This window comes from Apis mellifera, linkage group LG5 (genome assembly GCF_003254395.2).
Source record: "Apis mellifera strain DH4 linkage group LG5, Amel_HAv3.1, whole genome shotgun sequence".
Lineage (NCBI taxonomy): Eukaryota > Metazoa > Arthropoda > Insecta > Hymenoptera > Apidae > Apis > Apis mellifera.
The window spans coordinates 5,712,176-5,732,123 of record NC_037642.1 but is presented as its reverse complement, the minus strand read 5'-3'; the positions used below and the strand labels follow the sequence as shown (position 1 = coordinate 5,732,123).

General features: G+C 33.0%; 1 protein-coding gene and 1 long non-coding RNA gene across 7 annotated transcripts in view; both read right to left on the bottom strand.

Annotated features, from left to right (window-relative positions):
- Positions 1-624: 624 nt before the first annotated feature.
- On the bottom strand, positions 625-2,686 carry LOC102656628. Its single transcript, XR_003304684.1, has 3 exons — positions 2,598-2,686; positions 1,185-1,368; positions 625-1,050 (listed from the first exon to the last, which is right to left on the bottom strand). It is a non-coding gene; the product is annotated as an uncharacterized LOC102656628 (long non-coding RNA).
- Positions 2,687-7,904: 5,218 nt separating this feature from the next.
- The window catches only part of LOC408826 (dystroglycan), a 97,409-nt gene continuing 85,365 nt past the window's right edge, over positions 7,905-19,948 (bottom strand). For 5 of the 6 annotated variants that reach the window (XM_026440550.1, XM_026440551.1, XM_026440548.1 and 2 more), the window contains 14 exons: positions 19,575-19,942; positions 16,722-16,934; positions 15,145-15,273; positions 13,124-13,249; positions 12,640-13,020; positions 12,461-12,556; positions 11,446-11,922; positions 10,315-10,847; positions 10,011-10,206; positions 9,787-9,948; positions 9,476-9,712; positions 9,205-9,394; positions 8,444-9,124; positions 7,905-8,347 (listed from right to left, as the gene is read on the bottom strand). In XM_026440550.1, coding sequence (XP_026296335.1) covers positions 8,124-8,347; positions 8,444-9,124; positions 9,205-9,394; positions 9,476-9,712; positions 9,787-9,948; positions 10,011-10,206; positions 10,315-10,847; positions 11,446-11,922; positions 12,461-12,556; positions 12,640-13,020; positions 13,124-13,249; positions 15,145-15,273; positions 16,722-16,934; positions 19,575-19,889 — 3,960 coding nt within the window. In that variant the 5' untranslated portion in view covers positions 19,890-19,942 and the 3' untranslated portion in view covers positions 7,905-8,123. The remainder of the gene's footprint in view (positions 8,348-8,443; positions 9,125-9,204; positions 9,395-9,475; positions 9,713-9,786; positions 9,949-10,010; positions 10,207-10,314; positions 10,848-11,445; positions 11,923-12,460; positions 12,557-12,639; positions 13,021-13,123; positions 13,250-15,144; positions 15,274-16,721; positions 16,935-19,574; positions 19,943-19,948) is intronic. The other variant, XM_026440553.1, reaches the window with a different exon arrangement.

Genomic DNA, 19,948 nt, shown 5'->3' with positions numbered 1-19,948 from the left:
TTATAATAACATATGCATAAATGCTAGATATTATTTTAATCGTCGTTTCAGCATGCATATTTCTAAACCAGATGATACAAACTCGTTTATTATATCAACTGAAGAATCATGATCACACAACGAAATTGCATTCGTTAACCGATGAATCACAGTGTATAATCCTTAAGAGGTCGAGGACCGAAATATTTCCTATAATATATTTTCATTATTTTAACCATATTATTGAAAATACTGGATCTAACGGTATTCTAAAGTTGGCCAATACATTATTACCGTATAGATACAGGAAAAATATACTAATACAAAAATTCCCTTGTATTATAATACGTAAACGTAATGATAAGTCTCTAAATAATCATTTCCTCATAAATAATTTCTTTGTCAATGTAGTCTTTCAATCAGGTAAGTACTGCAAACTTAATCTTTTAAATCCTCATATTTTAAATCCTCATATTCCTTATATTCTTTATATTCATTAAATCCTTATATTCTTAAAAGGAAATTTTTGGAACCAAGATAAACAAATCCATAGAGCCAAAAGTTTATGAAACTAAAATAAAATATTATACGATTTAGAGATTAACGAATATATTACATTAAAAAAATAAAAATATTTACCTATTAAAATGAATTGAGATATTTCTATCTCAAATTAATTTTTTTTTTTTATACAAATGAACAAATATCGAAAAATTTAGTTCGAGACGCTCGTACTACTTTAATTTCATCAAATTCGCATAATATTATCACGTCAATGTTATGTCATGGAACATGCCCGATACCGTGGTCATTTTGACTTCGTTATACTAATAAAAGAGTCGCACTATAATGCTCTCAATAAAAAGTAATGAATTCCAGCAAATTCCATCACAAAACATTAATCGACGTCCCAGCCTTCATGTTTCTGACATTAAGCAAGCATGAATACATTTTTCCCCGAATCTTTTCCATGCGTGATTTTTTACCAAATTCCTTGTTCAATTTGGTTTATATCCATCATTATTTCGTATCTTTTTTTTACCTTTGGATGTTTTCAAATAAAAATAAATACTGTAAATTAGATTTAAATAAAAATATAATATTAAAAAAATTGCTTTTTGAGAGATTTTATAGAAAAAAAATTTAATGTCGATTATTATAGACTTTAGTTGAAAATAATTAATACATGTATTAATTATAATTACCATTGAAAAAGCAGTATAAAAAAAAAAATCCGATTCACTAAATCAATTTTCGTAAATAGAACTGTTAGTTGCAATAAAAAGAGTGACAGAATCGCACAAATATATAATTTCTTTTTTTAATGATTCGATTATATGTTTCCATTGGTAAATGCTCGGTAGTGTAATCCATTTTGGTGTGCCTAACCTAAAGCAAAAAGAATGAAATTCAATTTTAGTCGAATAAGAGATAGAATTTCACGAAATTGTTTTTGATTAAATTATTCGTTAAAGTGATTTTTCAATATAATAAATAGATTTTTTAATATTAAGAATTAAATATGAGTCAACTATATTTTGATAATAGATAAAATTCTGTGTTTGAACTTGCATTATCATTCATTTATCGAAGTATTAACCAACTGGACATTTCAATCACGAGTTATTTTGCATTTTAATTTCGAGTATTAGTATAGAGGAAATGATATTACGCTTGAATTCTTTAGGAATTGTTACGTAATTGTCATTTTGCTTGTCCTTCATTGCAATTAAAGTGATATATGATCGAGTTCCTACTTTAAAAAATAATTTCGATCTATATCTTTCACTGATCGAATTCAACGAATAATTTAACAAGATAGTTACGAAAATAATTTATGTTAATAGTAATCGATGTAAGTAACAATATAAGTAGACATGTTAAAAATATTAATTCAATATTCACCTTTTACGATATCACTGTTTTTATAATAAATTTTGCAAATATATTATTATTAATTTCTATTTTTAGCTGAAATATTATTTATTAATATTTATCACTAGTAAGTTGTTAATAGTAATAAGTTAATAAATAATTTGCTGTAAATAAAATTTGTAAATTATTAAATTTATTTGTATTTCTTATGCATCGAAAAAATTTTAAGTATTCATTTCATGAATATTAGAATTTTAATCGATTGATGTTTTATTAGATTTAATTTAATATTTTTGTGCAATTGTCCAAATTTCCCCAACTTTTTAATAAAACACATTTATCCACTTAATTTCTTAATCATCTGGTTAGAAATTTTACCATATTCTTATCTTATTACAAGTGAACAGCATTCTTCAATTAAGGTAATAATAAAACAAAATCACAAATATCAAAAATATCGATTAATGTAAGAATATTGTTAATAAATGATTCACTTTGTATTGACTTTCCAAATAACTTCTTTCAATTAAATAAAACAATCATTTTATCAGGGATTTCCAAAAATTGTATCGATTTTATAATATCAATTAATTATAACAATAAATGATTTAATTATTTTTTTTTGATTTTATAAATTAATAATATTAGGAATTTCCAAACGAATCATATCGTTCGTACTTTTATTTTATTTCGTCTATCATCTATCATTTTATGACATCATTTTATAAAATTGAAGTACTTACCAGAAACTTCAAAGATTTTCTTGATTTTCAATCGATTATATTGTGTTTTACTTTGATTTAAAAATATTTAAATATTTAAACTTTTCTTATTTTCATTACTTTTCGAATTATTCATTAATACTTGTTAAAGTAAAATTTCCATGAATACATTGACTAAAGAGACGACAATCGACTTTAAAAATGTAACATGAAATCTATTATTAACATAGCAATGTAATTTTTTTGTTTCAAAAAAAAGTTGAGATACAAAATGAATTTAACGAATATATATATGTATATTTATTATATTTTATATTAAATATTAAATATAGAAATACGTATAAAATATATGTTCAACATAAAGAAATATACAAACCTTTGGTATCTCTTTTTCCTTTTTTTTCATATAAATTTAGATATCTTCGATCCATAGATTGTCATAAGTATTTATTTTTGTAATTACAATTTGTAGAGACAAGAAAAATAAATGAAAAGATGAAAATAGAATAAAAATATTAAAATTAACATTATCTATAAAATGTTGTAAATGAAATACATAAAGAAAGGACAAAAAATTGTTAGACAAAGATAAAGATAATGTAAGAATTTACTTACAACGCCATCTCTTGAATGTTAAAAATATTTCATATTTTAATATTTTTCAAAAGATGACGCTAATTATCAATTCTTATTCTGTTTTATCCCATCTCTTATTTATTTTCTCTTAGTTATTTTCTTCTCTATATTTGCTTTTATAGTTAATGCATAACCATAAGATATGGAATTTCAATCGAACATATTTCATTTTTTTCTCTTTTCAAACTACAATGTGTCTTAATCTTTGATATAAAATATATTATATTTTCGGCTTTATAATAAATCTCTTATCAATATATTTCCGTTAATAATGTTGCAATCTTAGTTTGAACCAAATTGATCGATGTTAAAAATAATAGTAAAACGTTAAATCTTATTCTTTATTTTCATGTAGTGCAACGTCAAAAGTGAGGCTACATCGTTTTTGTCAAGTTCGGTCTAACTCATCCTCTTTCTAGTCATTGTCAATTGTTTAAGTGATAAACATTCAGTTGCTAAATTTAAACTTTCAATTATGAATTACTCGCGAATATGCAATATTTTATAAATTATTGATGTGTGAAGTGTGTTAATATCTATTTTTATTGTATTATTATATACAAATTGTAAGTATAATGAGAATTGAAATTACAAAATATTTTATAAATAAAATAGGAATACAAAAAATATTTCTATGATTTAATCAAAAATAGTTATAAATAATTCGAATTTCTAAAACTTTAACATAATTTTGTGCATAATAAATATATTTTGCCAATAACAAAGTGAAGTTTTAAGATTTTTTTATAGAATTATTTTAAAATTTCAAGAAATAGTATTTCCTCATTTTTAATTATGTATATTAATTGAAAAAAAAATTATAAATAAAATATCGCATAATGTAATGTTTTATCGTAATAATTTAAAACCTTACCAATTATTTATATTTTATTTCGGATTCCATATGAAATTAGAAAATATTTATATGTATATTTTTTGTTATTGCTTATGTGAAATATAAATATAATATAATATAATATTAAATTAAAAAACAAATATAAAACGTTTCTAATATTTTTCGATTTAAATTAAAATAAAGAAGAGAAGAGTATCGAATTAAATGAGTAGAATTAAAAATGAGGAAATACTATTTCTTGAAATTTTAAAATAATTCTATAAAAAAATCTTAAAACTTCACTTTGTTATTGGCAAAATATATTTATTATGCACAAAATTATAATGCACAAAATTTTATTTTCTTAATAAATAAATTCTGAAAATAAATGAATGTATAATATAATAAAAATAAAGAAAGCCTGATATCCTAAAATGATTTTATTAACTCTTAACTTTACACGTGTTTAATATGCAGTACTTGTCAGAAATATCTGTATATGTGTGTGTTAATCAACATTCTTTTATTTATCGTCGACGATATCATTCGAAAAGAAGATCGTTAACGAAATACGATATCTTTTCGATCGTAGAAATCGAAGAAAGGACATTTTTATCTGGCCCAAGCTTCTATTCGAAGTTCTATTGAAACGAATAACGAACAAAAATAATTTTTAATAAGTATTATTCTTATTATGTGTAGAAGAAATTGTTTATACGTAATGTAATAATTTTTTCTTTCTCGTTTTTCTCCTTGAAGTGGAACTTTTTTGTTTATTCATGTCCTTTAGGAATCGATCGAATTCTATAATCTTTGTTTTATTTCCTTGTCATAATTTTTTTCGTTTCTTCATTCTTGTTTCCCCATTGTCTTTTGTACAAAATATTTTCGAATCACCCTTCATCTTTATTTTTCGTAGGACAAAAAAGAAACCGAATTTCTTTAAGTTTTCTAGATGACAATTGTTTTCTTATTTTCGTTTTCATCAGACCTAACCTCTTTTTTTTCTTTCTTTACATTTTTTCTTCCATTCTTCGTATTTTATAAATATCGTACATATTTATCATACATATTCGTCGTTTCTGTCACAGTAACACAATTGTAGCGCATGAAAATTACGCGATGATATGATTAAAAGCATGATATGAGTTCTCTTGCTTATCGCAGGTCACAGATCGGAGATTCGGAAAGTTGTCTTTAAATGGTACTTTGCAATCGATTATACACGATTGATATATTCTCTTCCACGATTCGAGCTTCTTTTATTTTCATTTATTTTCTTTTCATTATATATTTTTTTTTCTCTTTTGTAAAAAAAGATTTCAATCTATTTTTTTTTTCTTTTTTTTTTTTAAAGATAGCTCGAGCGTGGCTTGTCTCGTCGATCCGTGACATTTCAATTTTCTTGAACAGTTGATACACTAAAACATGATACAAAAATAGAAAATACTCCCGAGATTTCTAATTCGTGCGACATATCGCAACGAGTTTGTAATATCTTGTTCGTTTCATGAGAACGCAACGTTACTTCATGGAGTAAAATATCTATATCTGTTCGAAATATTCTGCGATAAACAAGACGCGATGAAAATGAATTCAAGAGATAGTCGCGTGTTAATATACTTACATCTTCTACATTATAAAGATGTGAATTAATAGTATTATATATTATATTGTAATTTAGCTTGCATACGAAACATCCGTTTATCATTCTACATACACAATTATCATCATCATTCATACCAAGTTTTAATAGGAGTGACCCCAAATTTGTAGATTTATTAACTACCTATTCATTTTACGAAAGAGTGAATGAACGGAGCCTTCAAATTCGAGGTACGCGAAAGATATTATATTTTTTTCTTTTTTTTTTCTATTCCCTTTTTTTTCATCTTTTTTTTCGATTTCTCGCATTATTTCCTTCTTCTTTTAAAAAATATCAGGAAATTATCGAGGTATTGAAGAAACGGCAATGCGTACATACCCGTATCCCACGAAAAAAATTACAATTCATATTTTTTTCTATTTTTTTTTTTTTTTCATTTATTCATTCATTGAAATTAGTCAGAATTATTCTTTGCAACAGAGCAGTTTGTTAGGTTATAAAATTATTCTTATAAAAAAACGCGTATGCGTCGAAGGATGTACGGGTGTTTACGCCTGTTTGTATATGTTAAAAAGTAGGTCTTATTACTTTGTCCTCCTCTCCTTTTGTTCCATCTTATTTAATCCCATTTTTCTTTTTTGCTTTAATTAGTTAGTTTTTTTTTTGGCTTGGTAACTATATAAAAATCTAAATTAAAATTAAGTTTTCAACAGATTTAGAATTGTTAAAAGATACAAATTTTTTTTAAGCTATAAAAAATAGAAACAAAGAATTTTAAATAATAGTCACAGAATATAGTTACAGTTAAAAAAAAAAAGAAACAATTTTTTGTCAGATTGTGCGTAAAACGAGTAGAAAGCCCGTTGTACATTGCGAATAAAAAAAAATAAAATAAAATAAAATAAAAAAATAAAGAGCAAGACAATGTAAATGCTATATTATACGAGGTGGATCTGGCAGTGTTTTCGAACATTGATCTAAGTAACTGCAGCAGACTGTCTATCGAACGACAAATAGGTAATATACATATTTATATATATATATATAATATATTTGTATATATTATCATTAATTTTTCTTTTATTCTGCATGGCCTACAGCGCCAATGGAAGCATTTTGCTGTCATTCTGCAATGGCATATCGCGCAAACAGATACACACAATTAAGTTACGTTTTTTTTTTTTCTTTAAAAAAATCTTCACGTTTTACTAAGTTAATCGTTTAAGTCTGACAATCGATTGTCGGATGGGTCAGTTCAATAAAATCGTAGAATATTTGAAACTAATATTCGTTTCCTTTTCAATATTTCTTTCTCTTATAAAATGGACAGTATAAAAAAAAAATCTTGAATAACTAGCAATAAAACTATCTCATCCGACGACGAATTATCATATTTCTTTTTTTTTTTTTTTTTATCTGGCAGCGTTATGCATTATAGGTACGTTGTAAGATTCGTTAAGTCGATAGTCTTTGATACTTGGAGACCGCATGTTTTTCTTTTTCTTTTTCTTTTTTTTTTTTTTTAAACAGTAAATTGCGTTAAGTCATAGAACCATTATATGTGTTTTCTTTCATTCACAGCAGGATACCCTTATTGCTTAAAAAATGGCACTGATATTACTGAAATATTTAACGAGTATCGTTGCTGCATATACACATCGGTTCTTTTTCCTATCCTCATATTATCAAGTAAAATACATTTCGCCCTAAACGACTTGGCTGGTTCTACAAGTTTCATAAACCTAAAACCTAAAATATCCGCTTACCCGGTCAGAGTAGTGAATCATTCTCTCTCTCCCTCTCTCTCTCTCTCTCTTTCTACAGTTTGAATTCGTTACGAAAGGCAACGCGTGATTTGTAATCCCATACACTCCCTAGAAAAAGTTTCCCGTGAAATTACAAGACGGTCGATAATGACAAAAGTACATTTGTTAAAATAAAAATAAAAAGAGGAAGAAAAAGATTAGAAACTTATGGACGACTTCCCTTCTTGTTTCCTTTCTTTCTCTTCCTTTAAATACCGCGGATAAATAGCGATAAATGAGTACATACATATATATATATATATATATATATATATATATATATATATATATATATATATATACATATATATGAGTACATATCTATATATATATATATATTGTATAATAAAGTAAATAAAATGGGCGTGACTTTTGGTGTGAATTCTCACGAACAGATCTTTCATCTTCTCTTGTATCGTAATATCGATATATTATATTATATATTGATATTGAATGCCGGGACGAACGAAAGCATTTTTTTTTTCCTTTTTTTTTTTTTTTCTTTTTTACTTAAGATTGTTGTATACGTTCAGAGATCCACAGTTGTCGATTTTACCGGCAAGCTGAGATTTCTTCTGATAGTTAGTTTGGTTTTGCGCGTGAATTGGGGAGTCTCCGAGCATCGCTAACATATATTTGCGCGTAGGCGAGTGAACCGTATTTTGTTAGGGAGGTACGTATGGAGGTGGTTTCCTGTATGTAGGAGTGGGTTTAGGACGATTCTGACGATTAGTGTCGCGATTCGTGGCGAATGGTGGAGGTGGTTGATACGGTTCCTCGGAATTCTCCTTTGGCAACATTGGTACATCTGCACCGTCTTCGGCTTTTTGATATTCGGGAGGTGGTAACGGTGGTTTCTCTTCTTTTAAAATGACAGGAGACTTGTTACCTATTACACATGGAAATATGATAGAAAAATATCGATAAAAATATGATATATTCTATCTTAACAGATGAAAATTTATAAAAAAATATATATATATACCTGGATCTGGTTTTTCATCCAATTCATCTTGGAAAATAACCGGTATTCCCTTGCTACGGAAACTTTGTCTTTCGTCATCTTGTTCGCTGACACTCATTTTCCCACTACGCCTTCGTCTATAAAACACGCATGCAATGATGCCTGCTAAGATGAGCATTATAGCGATTATTATAGCTGGTAGGACGAATGTGATAAGATAATCATCGTGGAACGCCCCAACTGAAGTAGAATCGTCCACTGGTGGAACATGATTGTCACGCGAATGAACGTCTGTTAACTCGCCAAGACAAATGCCCATGGGAATCACAGTGATTTGTTTAACAGGGAATTTTAAACCCATGATCTCAAGGACTTCGTCTGTAACGGATCGACGATCATTATCACTTTTAACAAGCACTGAACGCAATCTGCTAACTTCTTCATGCGCGCAATACGAGGTAGGCAAGGTTCTGTTGTGCCACGTGATTACTGTGCTACCATTTGATATGCTATGCAATGAGATTGCATTAGTATCTTTATCTTGGTACAAATCACGTAACTTTTCAATAAAATTGCGCTTTTGAAGAGCAGAATGTGCAAATGATTCGTAGGGAATATCCAATGTCATGGAAAATTCTACTGTGTGTTGCATAAAAGGAGCAGAATGAACCACAACTACTAGGCCATCAGTGGCGCTTGCGCCTATAACAAGTAGAATAAAATGTTACAAAAAATGTTCATTTGTTATATTATATAGGATATAGTCTATTCTGATACATTACCTTCTTTGTCAGTAACTACTAATTGATATTCTTTACGTCCAACGTCACTACGCATTGGTACTCCATAAAATTCTTGATTTTTACTATCGAATTGCAACCATTCGTATGGTGGAATAGGTTTGCGTTCAATAGTTAGCAGAGACATTTTCATGTTTCTCGCGGAACCATCTTCTGCATCGTAAAAAGTATCCTAGAGTAAAAATTTATATGAAAAATCATTTATATCGAAGTGTATATTGCTCTTTTATTATAATAATGAAATACGACATACTTCTGGTACTTTAAATATAAGTAATTGACCAACAGTGGCATTGACAAGATCCACTTGATTTCTTGGTAATGGGGGGAAATTTGATTTAGGCTCCTGAGTGGAAACTTTTGGCACTTCTGGACGGGACATATCTTCGCATTGTCCAATGCCTTGATAAACTACTCGTTTCACTCTAATTTCAGGGAGAAGAACATTTCTCAGCGAAGAACTAGGATCACCATTTCTATCAATCAGAACCTAACCCACAAATATGGAATTAAATTTTTTTATATTATCTAAAACTATAGCAAAATATAAATAACTATATTTACATGTAATAAATCGTTGATATAATTTTTAGGACAATCGCTGCTTCTAGGCAAACTATCGTTGGTCCAAGTGAAAATCGCTTGATCACGATCGATATCGACTGATCTAACAGTAATATGTCTGGTATCGCTATCTTCATATAATTCGGCTATACTTCGAATTACCTACAAACCAACAAGAATTGAATACATACTACAATATAAGCTATATTATAAGAGACAAATACCTTTAGCTCCCAGTCTACGTCTGTAGGAAATTCAGTTCGCTTATCGATCCTTAAATATATACTAAATTCATGGTTTACAGTCCGACTAAGCTTGTGCTGCTGTACGTGAATATCAAGTCGATCTGTCACGTTTAATCCCTCGCTATCGGCAGCTACCAATTCGTAGGTCCAGGTAGAGATATCATTCTCCAATGGCCTATGTAATAACAACTAATTATAAATTGCGAATTTTATTGCAACGAAATATTATATTATCGTTGATGACAATTATAATAATAACGAAATATTATTTCTTGGTGCTTACAATCCATAAACTTCCTGCGTTCTCTGATTAAACTGCAACCAGTGAGTGGGTTTTAACGGTGCACCCTGCAGATATAAACTTAGTCTCAAATTCCTGGTATCTCCTTCTTCTACATCGCTAAACGTGTTGGCAGGTATGACATAGCTTAACGGTTTCCCAGCTGTGACAGGTATTTTCTTCAATCTTCTATCTTGTTTAGGCGGGAAGTTGTGAACTTCGTACTCGGTTTCCGTGATAACTCTAGCTGGTTCAGTAGCAGCGCTGGTCGGCGCTGGAGTGGTAGTGGTCGTGGTGGTGGTTGTACTGGCAGTTGTTGGAGCCATAGTGGTAGTGGTATTGGTGGTGGTGGTGGTGGTTGTTGTGGTAGTTGGCGTTGTTCTCATCTGTGTCGTTATTAGTGGTGTTGTAGTTGTAGTGTTATAGAATGTAACGAATGCAGTAGTTGTGCTTGTGGTTGTAGTGTTCGCAGGTACTGTGACAGGTAACAGAGTACTGGATTGTTTCGTCGAGGTCATAGACGACTGTTCTGTCGGCTGGAGGCAGAAAGAACATGTTTTAATATTGAAAAAGAAAGAAAGAAAAAAAAAGAATTAATTATTTGTAAAGTCTCGATGCACGAAAGCATCGTGATTAAAAAATTGACAAGATAACTCGATCAGGAAATATTTGATCATTGATATTTAGAAAAATAGTACGTGAGAGAATCGTGCAAATTATCGCTTCAAACATAATTTCCAAGTATGAAAGAGAGACAGAAATATTTGTTTTTCAAAGAACAACGTTCCCTTTCTGTGCTATTCATTACGGTTTGAATGAATTATTGTTGGTTCTACGTCCCACTTTAAAATGACTCGCATGTACACGACGTTATATCAAATTACACTTCTAACTTTAACTTTCTAATTATCATCTACGTAGTTCCATAGCTAACAACTAACAAAGAGATATCCACACGATTCTTAACGCACGTTGCATCGTTTAAAAAAAAGAGGAAGATGGCTCAGGGGTTTTGGGATGTGATACAACGACCTATCGTTTGGCATACTAAAGCGACAGACTAACGTAAATCGATTCTATGCGTAGCATGAACTAACTCGTGAACAAACGAAGCTTGAAGCATTGAAGCATTACCTCTTCCGTAGTGACATTAATGGTACCACTGGTCACATCCGTTTCCGTCCTTTCAACAACAACAGTGGTAGGGACGGTTCCAGTAGTGGTAGTGGTGGTAGTGGTGCTAGAATGGGGTACAATTATCGAAGGGGGGATGGTGGTGAGTTCTGGTATAGTGACAGATGAGATATTTAAAGATTCGGTCTCCGTGTATCTGGTATTCTTCGTTGTCTCTTCGATCGTTATCTCCGATTTCTCCGGCAGTTCGGTCGATGGAACAATGATGGTCGGCATAATGGTTGCTGTTGTTGTATCTGCTGTTGTTGTACTCGTTGTTGTGCTAGTAGTAGTAGTACTAGTGGCCGTTGACGAGGGTGGTTGTTGAGTTGTTGTTGTTGTAGTTGTTGTTGTTGTCGAAGTAGTTGAGGTAGTCGTCGTAGTGGTGGTTGTTGGAGATGTTGATGATGTTGGTGATGTAAGTTCAGTGGTTGTTGTCTGCGAAATCGTTAGTAGATGCGATGTACGGCACGAAAAACTTTGTTAGTTACATTATGAAGGGAGCGAAGAAGATGTAAATACAAAAAGTATAAAAGAGAGAAAAAAAAATATATATATATATATATGTATATATATAAAAATATATATATAAAGTATATGCTCTTCTTTCTTTCTCTCACTCTCTCTCAGGCTTTCGTTTCTCGTTTTCAACAGAGATACTTCGCATTACAGCGCTTTCTATACATCGATCGATACCGCCTAAACGGCATAGAGAATGGCATAAGTCGGCATTGAACACGCAGTACCCACAGCTATACTAAGGTATTTTAAGCGCAACGATTCCCTTAAGCGATTGGCATGGCGAATGAAGGACAGAGACATAAGAATTTTCAACGAAAGCCAGTTATATAGCGATGTTCTTTTGTGCTAATTTTCCTTTTTTCAATTATTTTTCTCCTCGAATAATTCAGAAAAAAGGGAGAATCGCGTGACGAAATATCATCGCACGACTCCGATCGTTTTTCTTATTACTTACAGTTGACATGGCATCCGTAGTAGTTCTGTTCAATACGCTCTCTATTATGTCTGGATGCGTGTCGGGTATTATAAGATCATCGTTATCATCTTCGGTCTAAGGTAACAAATAAACTTTGTTAAAAATCTATACGAAACGAAGTAATTATTCGTATATAAATTCGTATGAACGAATCTTACGTTCCAATCGATAGGTTCCTCCCCATGGTGATGCCTGTGAGGATGCTCCGGGGCAAGATTAGTTTCGGGCATGAACGTTGGCTGTACTTGCGAGTCATCCCCATCCTCGCCGTCCTCCCCATCCTCGCCGTCCTCGCCATCCTCGCCATCCTCACCATCGTACTCAATATCGTAATCGTCGTAACTGTCGTAATCCGGATTACTATAATGCCCGGAACCGCTCTCTCTTCTGCTTCTTAGCAACAGGCTCGATTCCGTTTTAACGCGCCATAATAGGACCGGAAGTTGCATTACTTCCGCCAGAGTGCCATCCTTCGCTTGTTCTCGCAGATGTTTCACCAAATCTGTCTGGTGTCTCCATAAATGACCGTCACAACCGACCTGTTGCGATTCAAATTATACAGAGAACTGGTTAGTTTAATTTTTTAATTGTTAAAATCTAGAAATAGGATGATCAATGAAGGATTAATTATAAAAATCTTACCTGCCATTGAACTGCCGTGAGATGTTTCTCTTTCCGATGTTTCACGTTCCCTGGCCCGCTAAGGATCACCGTGGAATCAGCGTTGAAATTCTCTTTGGCGTTTTGCGGATGCATCGAAAATGCGCTCTGAAATTCGAGTTTCAATGTGAATAAGGAAGAGGAATTTCCGTGAACAAGAAATTGCAGGTAATAATTTAAATACTTATTCATAATTGATTTCGAATAAAAATAGATTTTTAATCGTTGAGGTTTGTTTTTCCTTTGAGGGAAAAGAAAATTCCGCGATGCAATTAAGTCATTTTCAATAGGAGATAATTCAATTGATAATTGATTATTTCGAAATTGGATTCCATGCAATGAATTCGACAAATCTTGAAGAAATTTAACAAATTTTTTCAATTCTCCCATATTAAAATGAAAATCCTGGTATAAAAAGGAAAGAATCAAAGGAGTATGAAATTTAAAAATTAACTTTCCGCAACTTCCTCGAAAAAAATCCCATCTCCGTTCTTTTACCTCGTCTTTAACTTCAATTTTTCAACGAGAGAAATCTTAAAGAAAAAAAGAAAGAAAGAAAGAAAGAAAGAAAGAACTAAGAAGTTCATTCATCCAGGCGATACTGGACGAAATAAAAGAAAAGAAATCGGACAACGTCGCTTCTGAAATATCCTAGGAATAATAGTACACGGAAGGAATAAGGAAGAAAAATTCTGTGGCAAGGAAGGAAGAAGGTCTTCTGGCTTTCGTATATATATATAAAGAGATATATAAAGAATAACGCGTTCTTTCCCTTCCCGTCGCGATTAAATTAATTAAGTATTGCACAACTGCGGCGCGGAAAGAAAGAACGAAGGCGGGAAAGTTCAAAAGCCGTCCAATTTATGCTCGACGGAACTTCCTCTCCTCTCTCTCTCTCTCTCTCTCTCTCGACGTGGATACTTTTTAAAAATTTACTCGAACATTTATTATGTCCGGGACCGCGATGCATCTTCTATTCCACGACCAAGCGGAATAGCTTTGTAAAATTTTCTAGCCGTAAAGAAAAACTCGTATCCGCACGGTGAACTTTTCATCAAATATTCTTGGTCGAGGCGAGGTGAAATTGGGACACCCTCCTTCGCAAAATTTCTCATATTTCTGCCCTTTCCAAATTTAAACTTTTTCTCAGTTTGTTAATGAACGAAGCCGCGAAAATCGTGACTCGAGCATTCGAGTTTCGCGTGAAAATATAAATTTCAGGAATTTTCTTTGTTTTTTTTTTTTGAAGAGAGAGAGAGGATTAAGTTGTTATAGAATTTTAAAAAATTTAGATAAGAGTTCAAGTTTTGTAATTAATTTTTCAGGATTTTAGGAAGCTTGGAAAAAAATTCGAAGTAAAAACGATTCCAAGGCTTATAAAACTCACAGTTAATTTCATTCGCCAGGTTTTGATTATGTTCAATAATAATGACGATGATAAAAAAAGTATAATATGCACATATTGTATATCACGTATCGTATGTTTCGATACTATAAAGTCAGCAATATCATTTGACTCGATGGAATTCAATTGACGTGAGCGAAAATACAAGTTGAAATACTATCGACGAATGCTTCGAACTTTAGAACTTCGTTCGAAGGAGTCCATTTGTCGAAAAGTAAAATAATCTTTTCCCGAATACTAGAATTCATTTATAAGAAGAATAAGCAAGTAAACAATTGGAGAAAATTATCATTCGAGCATCATAGTGGTGTAAAAAAATTTTAAACATTCTTTCAGGTCTTGAATATCCCTTTAACAACCCTCTAAAATATCTATTCCAAAAAATATTATACAGCGTTAAATGATAACTCTTTTATCTTCCACCACATCTTATCTTTTCTTTTCAAAAAGCAAAAGTACTTCAAGCTTTAATACCATCGTCCATTTGTTTCATCATTCAAAAATCTTTTTCACAAATTTAGAAAGATTGAAAATAACAAATATAAATCACACACCACTGTGATTCTCGATTCATCGAGAATAATAGTAGTTCACGTACCACATGAAGTCCCAGAAATCCTGCCAGGTTCTCGATGGTGTTGACTCGCGTGACCGGCGTGAGGTTGTCGAACTTTGCGTCCAACAGTATCGTCAGCAACGTCTGTTCCTCCCCTTCGTTGCAGTGTGTCTAAAATCAGAAGCGTCCTATTTCAGTCGGTTGGCTCGGGCCGAAACGAACGGTGTCAGTGTGCGAAACACGAGGAATTAAGGCCGGCCGGCCGGCCGCCGAGGATCCGAACAATACCATTCGTGGCGATGCGCAATACGGCCGGCTATCAATTGGCATCAATCAGCATCGTCTACCAGGCTAATTTCTCCCGGAGAGATTCAACCGATGTGTTATACGCCGATGCGATCGTGCCGCGCGGCAATATTTCCACGATGCACGCGAGTCGGATAAATTTTTCTTCGCGGCATTGCTTCTATTCTTTTCTCTTCTTCATTTTTTCACCCCTTTCATTCCATTCATTCTTTCGTTCAAAGTTGTGTACGCATCAATAATTTAATTATTGACGTTTTTCCATTTTCAAATTAATCGTACTTTCTTCTTCGGATCGGACAATTTCGAGAGAAGATCGTTGTTCTTTCTACGATAAGTTTAAATTATTTTCTCTATCAATTCCATTTTTTCCCTTCTTTAAACACATTTCGAATTTTCGAGGCACATAGAAATCTAAATTAAAAAAATCAATGTAATACTTTTGCTGACGTTGCGTTTACTTGGATAAAAAAAAATTTCCACTTTGCAATCTTTGAAAAAAAAAAGGAAACTAGGAGATTTCGTAGGCGAAAAAACGAGGAATCAAATTGATGTAACGCGAATCCAGCGACGAATATAATCGAATTTCCCTCCGTTTAATCGATCGAGCGCCCCTTTTTCAAAAATGGCCCGATTTCGACCGATTCAGAGGTTAGGCTCCGCTCGTGGCGGAAGGGTAAACGCGATAATTCGTGCAACGAGCGATTTAACGAGCGCGGGATTCGGGCCAATTAATTATCGAGCTGGCGAAAATCGGGCGGATCCGATTAAAACGATCAACGTGTCGCGCAAAAGTCAATCCCCTCCGGTATGCCCCTCTTGTTGGCCCCGATCGGCGGAACCGATTAACGTGCTAATCGATTTACCGCTTCATTAACAGCTCCGGCTGTGGATCCACCCAAGTTTAGCGTCAAACCGATCGGTCATCGATTCGATTATTCGCCAAGAATTTTTTTCCACGCTAATCGAACGGATTCCATCCGCGATTTTCTTTTTCATTTACTGGAAATATACGCGCTGGAAGAAAAATTTTATCTTTTTCCCAGATTTTTGGAATTCGTTTCAATGATAAATTCTCCCGCTTGCAAATTTCCAAAGATAAAGATAAAGATAAATCACCCGTTCCAAATAGAATTAGACGGCCAACAGGTTGCAAGTTCTCACGATTAATTCTCTGCAACGGCAGGGTACCTGTTGTAGGAGTTCAACGGTTAGTTGAATCGTTGCCAATCGAGCGCCTATCACCGTTAACGATAAGCCTGGCAAAGGTGCAAGAGGAGATCGAACCAAGCATTGGCTTGGGGGAAAAAACTCACCTTCCCGTCCCTGTGCTTCAATTCCTCGTGCTTCTCGGGGACCACTTGCACCACGAACAGATCCTTGGTAGTGGCGACGTCGTCCTTGGGCACCACTTTCACGCTCAGCCGACGGCTCCCCACGTCCTTCTTCGTCGGGACGCCCATCAGGGTCGACGCAGCGTCGTCCCAGTACAGCCATCGCAGCAGCTTGTTCCCGCTCGAGTCGAACAACTGGTTTTCCAACATACAGAAGAACGATGAACTTTCGATTAGAATTATTACGTGCGTAATTCCTTTCCATTCGAATTAAATTTTATTATTAATAATTTCTTCAATCGATCGATCGTGAATTTTTATCGGTGGAGATAGATTGTCGGACGAAAATCTTTTTCTTAATCGGGATATTGAATAATTATGATTTACGTTTGCGACGAAATTAATAAAATTATGCAACTCGATTCGAATTAAGTAAATATAGTTCAGATTCAGTTGTTTTCTTTTTCAACGTGAATTTAATTTTACTTACTGAAATTTATAATTCAGTTGTTTTTTTTTTTGATTTGATTTGATAAGTAGAAATCAAATAAAGTGTTAATTTAGAATCGTTTCATTCATTTCGTGTAATACAATTTTTCCTTATTGTTCTGTTTCAATTAACAGAACACGAAAAACGGAATTTACTTTCATCCGTCTAAAACAATCTCTGTTGAAAACAATCTCTACTGGAAATACCGGTGAGTAAAACAAATATGATTACGTAAACGTGTTTGCATGAATCGTCGAAACGACTGCTCAAAATTGCTGGCACAAGAACAAATACAGTTCGTGGGTGTTAAAAATAAGATTGGGGGAAAATTGAATAAAAATAAGAAGAAAGAAAAAAAAGAAGAAAAATTGTTCTACTTAGATGAAACACGAGACGTGACGAGCTGGATTTATCCACCGTTGCAATTTTAACCCTGTGAAATTTCATCGTCGTTGCTTCTCCAAACAACGTCGAAGAAGAGAAACAAGGCGATCTTTCATCTCAGACGCAATTTTTATATCCGTCGATGCCATTTTTCCTTCTTCTTCCTGCTCGTTTTTTCTTTTTCTTTTTTTTACCGTGGAAAATAAAATGACGATCTACTAAACGAGAAGAGGATATAACCGTTGTGGCGCCGATTACATTCGGATTATCGAACTTTTATTGAGCACCGTCGATTCTTTTTTTTTCTTTTTTTTGATAACGAGCAATATCGAACACGTGTGGAGTTGGATATCGATTGAAAATAAATTCCAAATCCGTCGTCACATTTGTATCGAGTTTAACCGAGTTTAAAAATTTCCTATTACCACTGATTGTTACGGTAAATTTGCGGATTTCGTCGAGAATCCCGTGTGTAATTTTATTCAATTCCATCCAAATCAAATTTATTATATTTTATATATTTGTAACAGGTTTTTTTTTTGTGAATTTTTTTCCTTCGATGGAAATTTTCTTTTCCTCTGGTGTTATATATTTTATTATATCTTTATGTGCCATCAATTCTATTGCCCTTGTGGTTCCTTTGACGTCTGAATTTTTCTACCATCACCAATTCCTTTCGCACGTTTTACAGTGCTCTTTTTCATGTCCTTAGCTTTATGCTAAGTGAAACTTCTTTCCTTTTTTCCTTTCCTTTCCTTTATTTATCATTATTGAAATTCTTCACGTTATTTATATTCGTTTTTATTCAGAATAATTTCAGATAGAGAACAAAGATTAGAGGATATATCATTTAATCTCGCTCCATTTAAGAAAAAATAAAGAAGAAAATAAAAATATTAATTTACGTTACACAGATAAAATGCAAATTCCAATCTTCCTCTAATTCAATGAAGTCTTCATTTTATCGCAATAATTTTAACTACATATATATATACTTTGAATGAAAAAATTAGGAACAAATTACAAGGAGACAACGTACGAAATCTACGATCAAAGTTTGCAACTAAATTGGCCAAGCCAACTTCTTACAAGCGAATTTCCTATCGCCAAATTGAATCAGGAATATAGATTCCTCGCGATGTTGGCATCGAGATCGAGAAAAGGAAACGCATAAAGGTATTGGCGATAATCCAGAATCTACCAGAGGCGTAATTTCGAAATTCTACCATCCCTTCTCAATCGACAAATTAAGATACCAATTGCTCCAACATTTAATTCAACATCAAACGTATTTCTATCTTATAATTAAAACAATTCGTATACAATTTGAATTTAAGATTTCTTTTTTTTAAACAATTTTAATTTCGTAACTTGTTTATCAATTTGTTGATACAAACCACTTTTAGAATTTGATTTACATCATACTCTATCCAACTCTTTGGTTATTTGTTCAGCAAATATTTATCGATCAAAAGATAACAGAGAAAATGATTTCCCATTAAATCATACTCCCGACAAGATTATCTATTACTACTCCAACAACTGCGTTTCTCAGAATATAAACTCTTCTCTTTCGCCCACGTTTCGCTTCTGATTCGCGAAAACAATCCATGTTAGCCACGAACGAAACGTTAACCACCCACAAACTGTTGCGGCATCATCCCGAGGATGATGTCACTGTTTCGTATCCCCGTTTAATAAATCCACTCCTTGTTAAAATGGGTCACGATGAACGCCGATAAAGGCCAGAATAAACCGTTTCAAGTGTTTTAACACCGAAACAACAAACAAACCCCCCAATTTCATCGAAATTTTCCTCGACGAAAATCAACCATCGCCCAATTCCTTTTATATATATATACAAATAAAATCCTTTCCTCGAATCGATGCAGATAAATCTCTAAAGAAGATGATAACTAAGGGGTGGAAAAAAAAAAAAGCTTGGTCTTTCTTTTCCTTACCTCGTAGTAATCTTCGGGCCCCGTGAACGCTTCCTTGTGGACACGAAGCTTGAGCACGTGGCCAACCGGAACCACTACGTGGGGCACGTTGTTCACCTCGTCGAATTGATGCCTCTTAACCTCGTGGGGATACTTCTGCTCGAGCCAGTTGGCCTTCCGCTCGTCGTAACGACGACTGATCACCGTTGCCGCGGTGCTGGTCCCCTCTTCGCCGACGTCGTCGAACACCAGATCGTCCTCCTGCAGGGTGAGGCCCAGCACCGCGAGAGGCGCAACACAGAGCAGGAAACACGCGAGGACGTAAGGATTCTTCATCTTGCGGGGGAGTCGTTATCCTCGGTCGCTGTTATCATATCATGCTGAAGTGCCTGCAA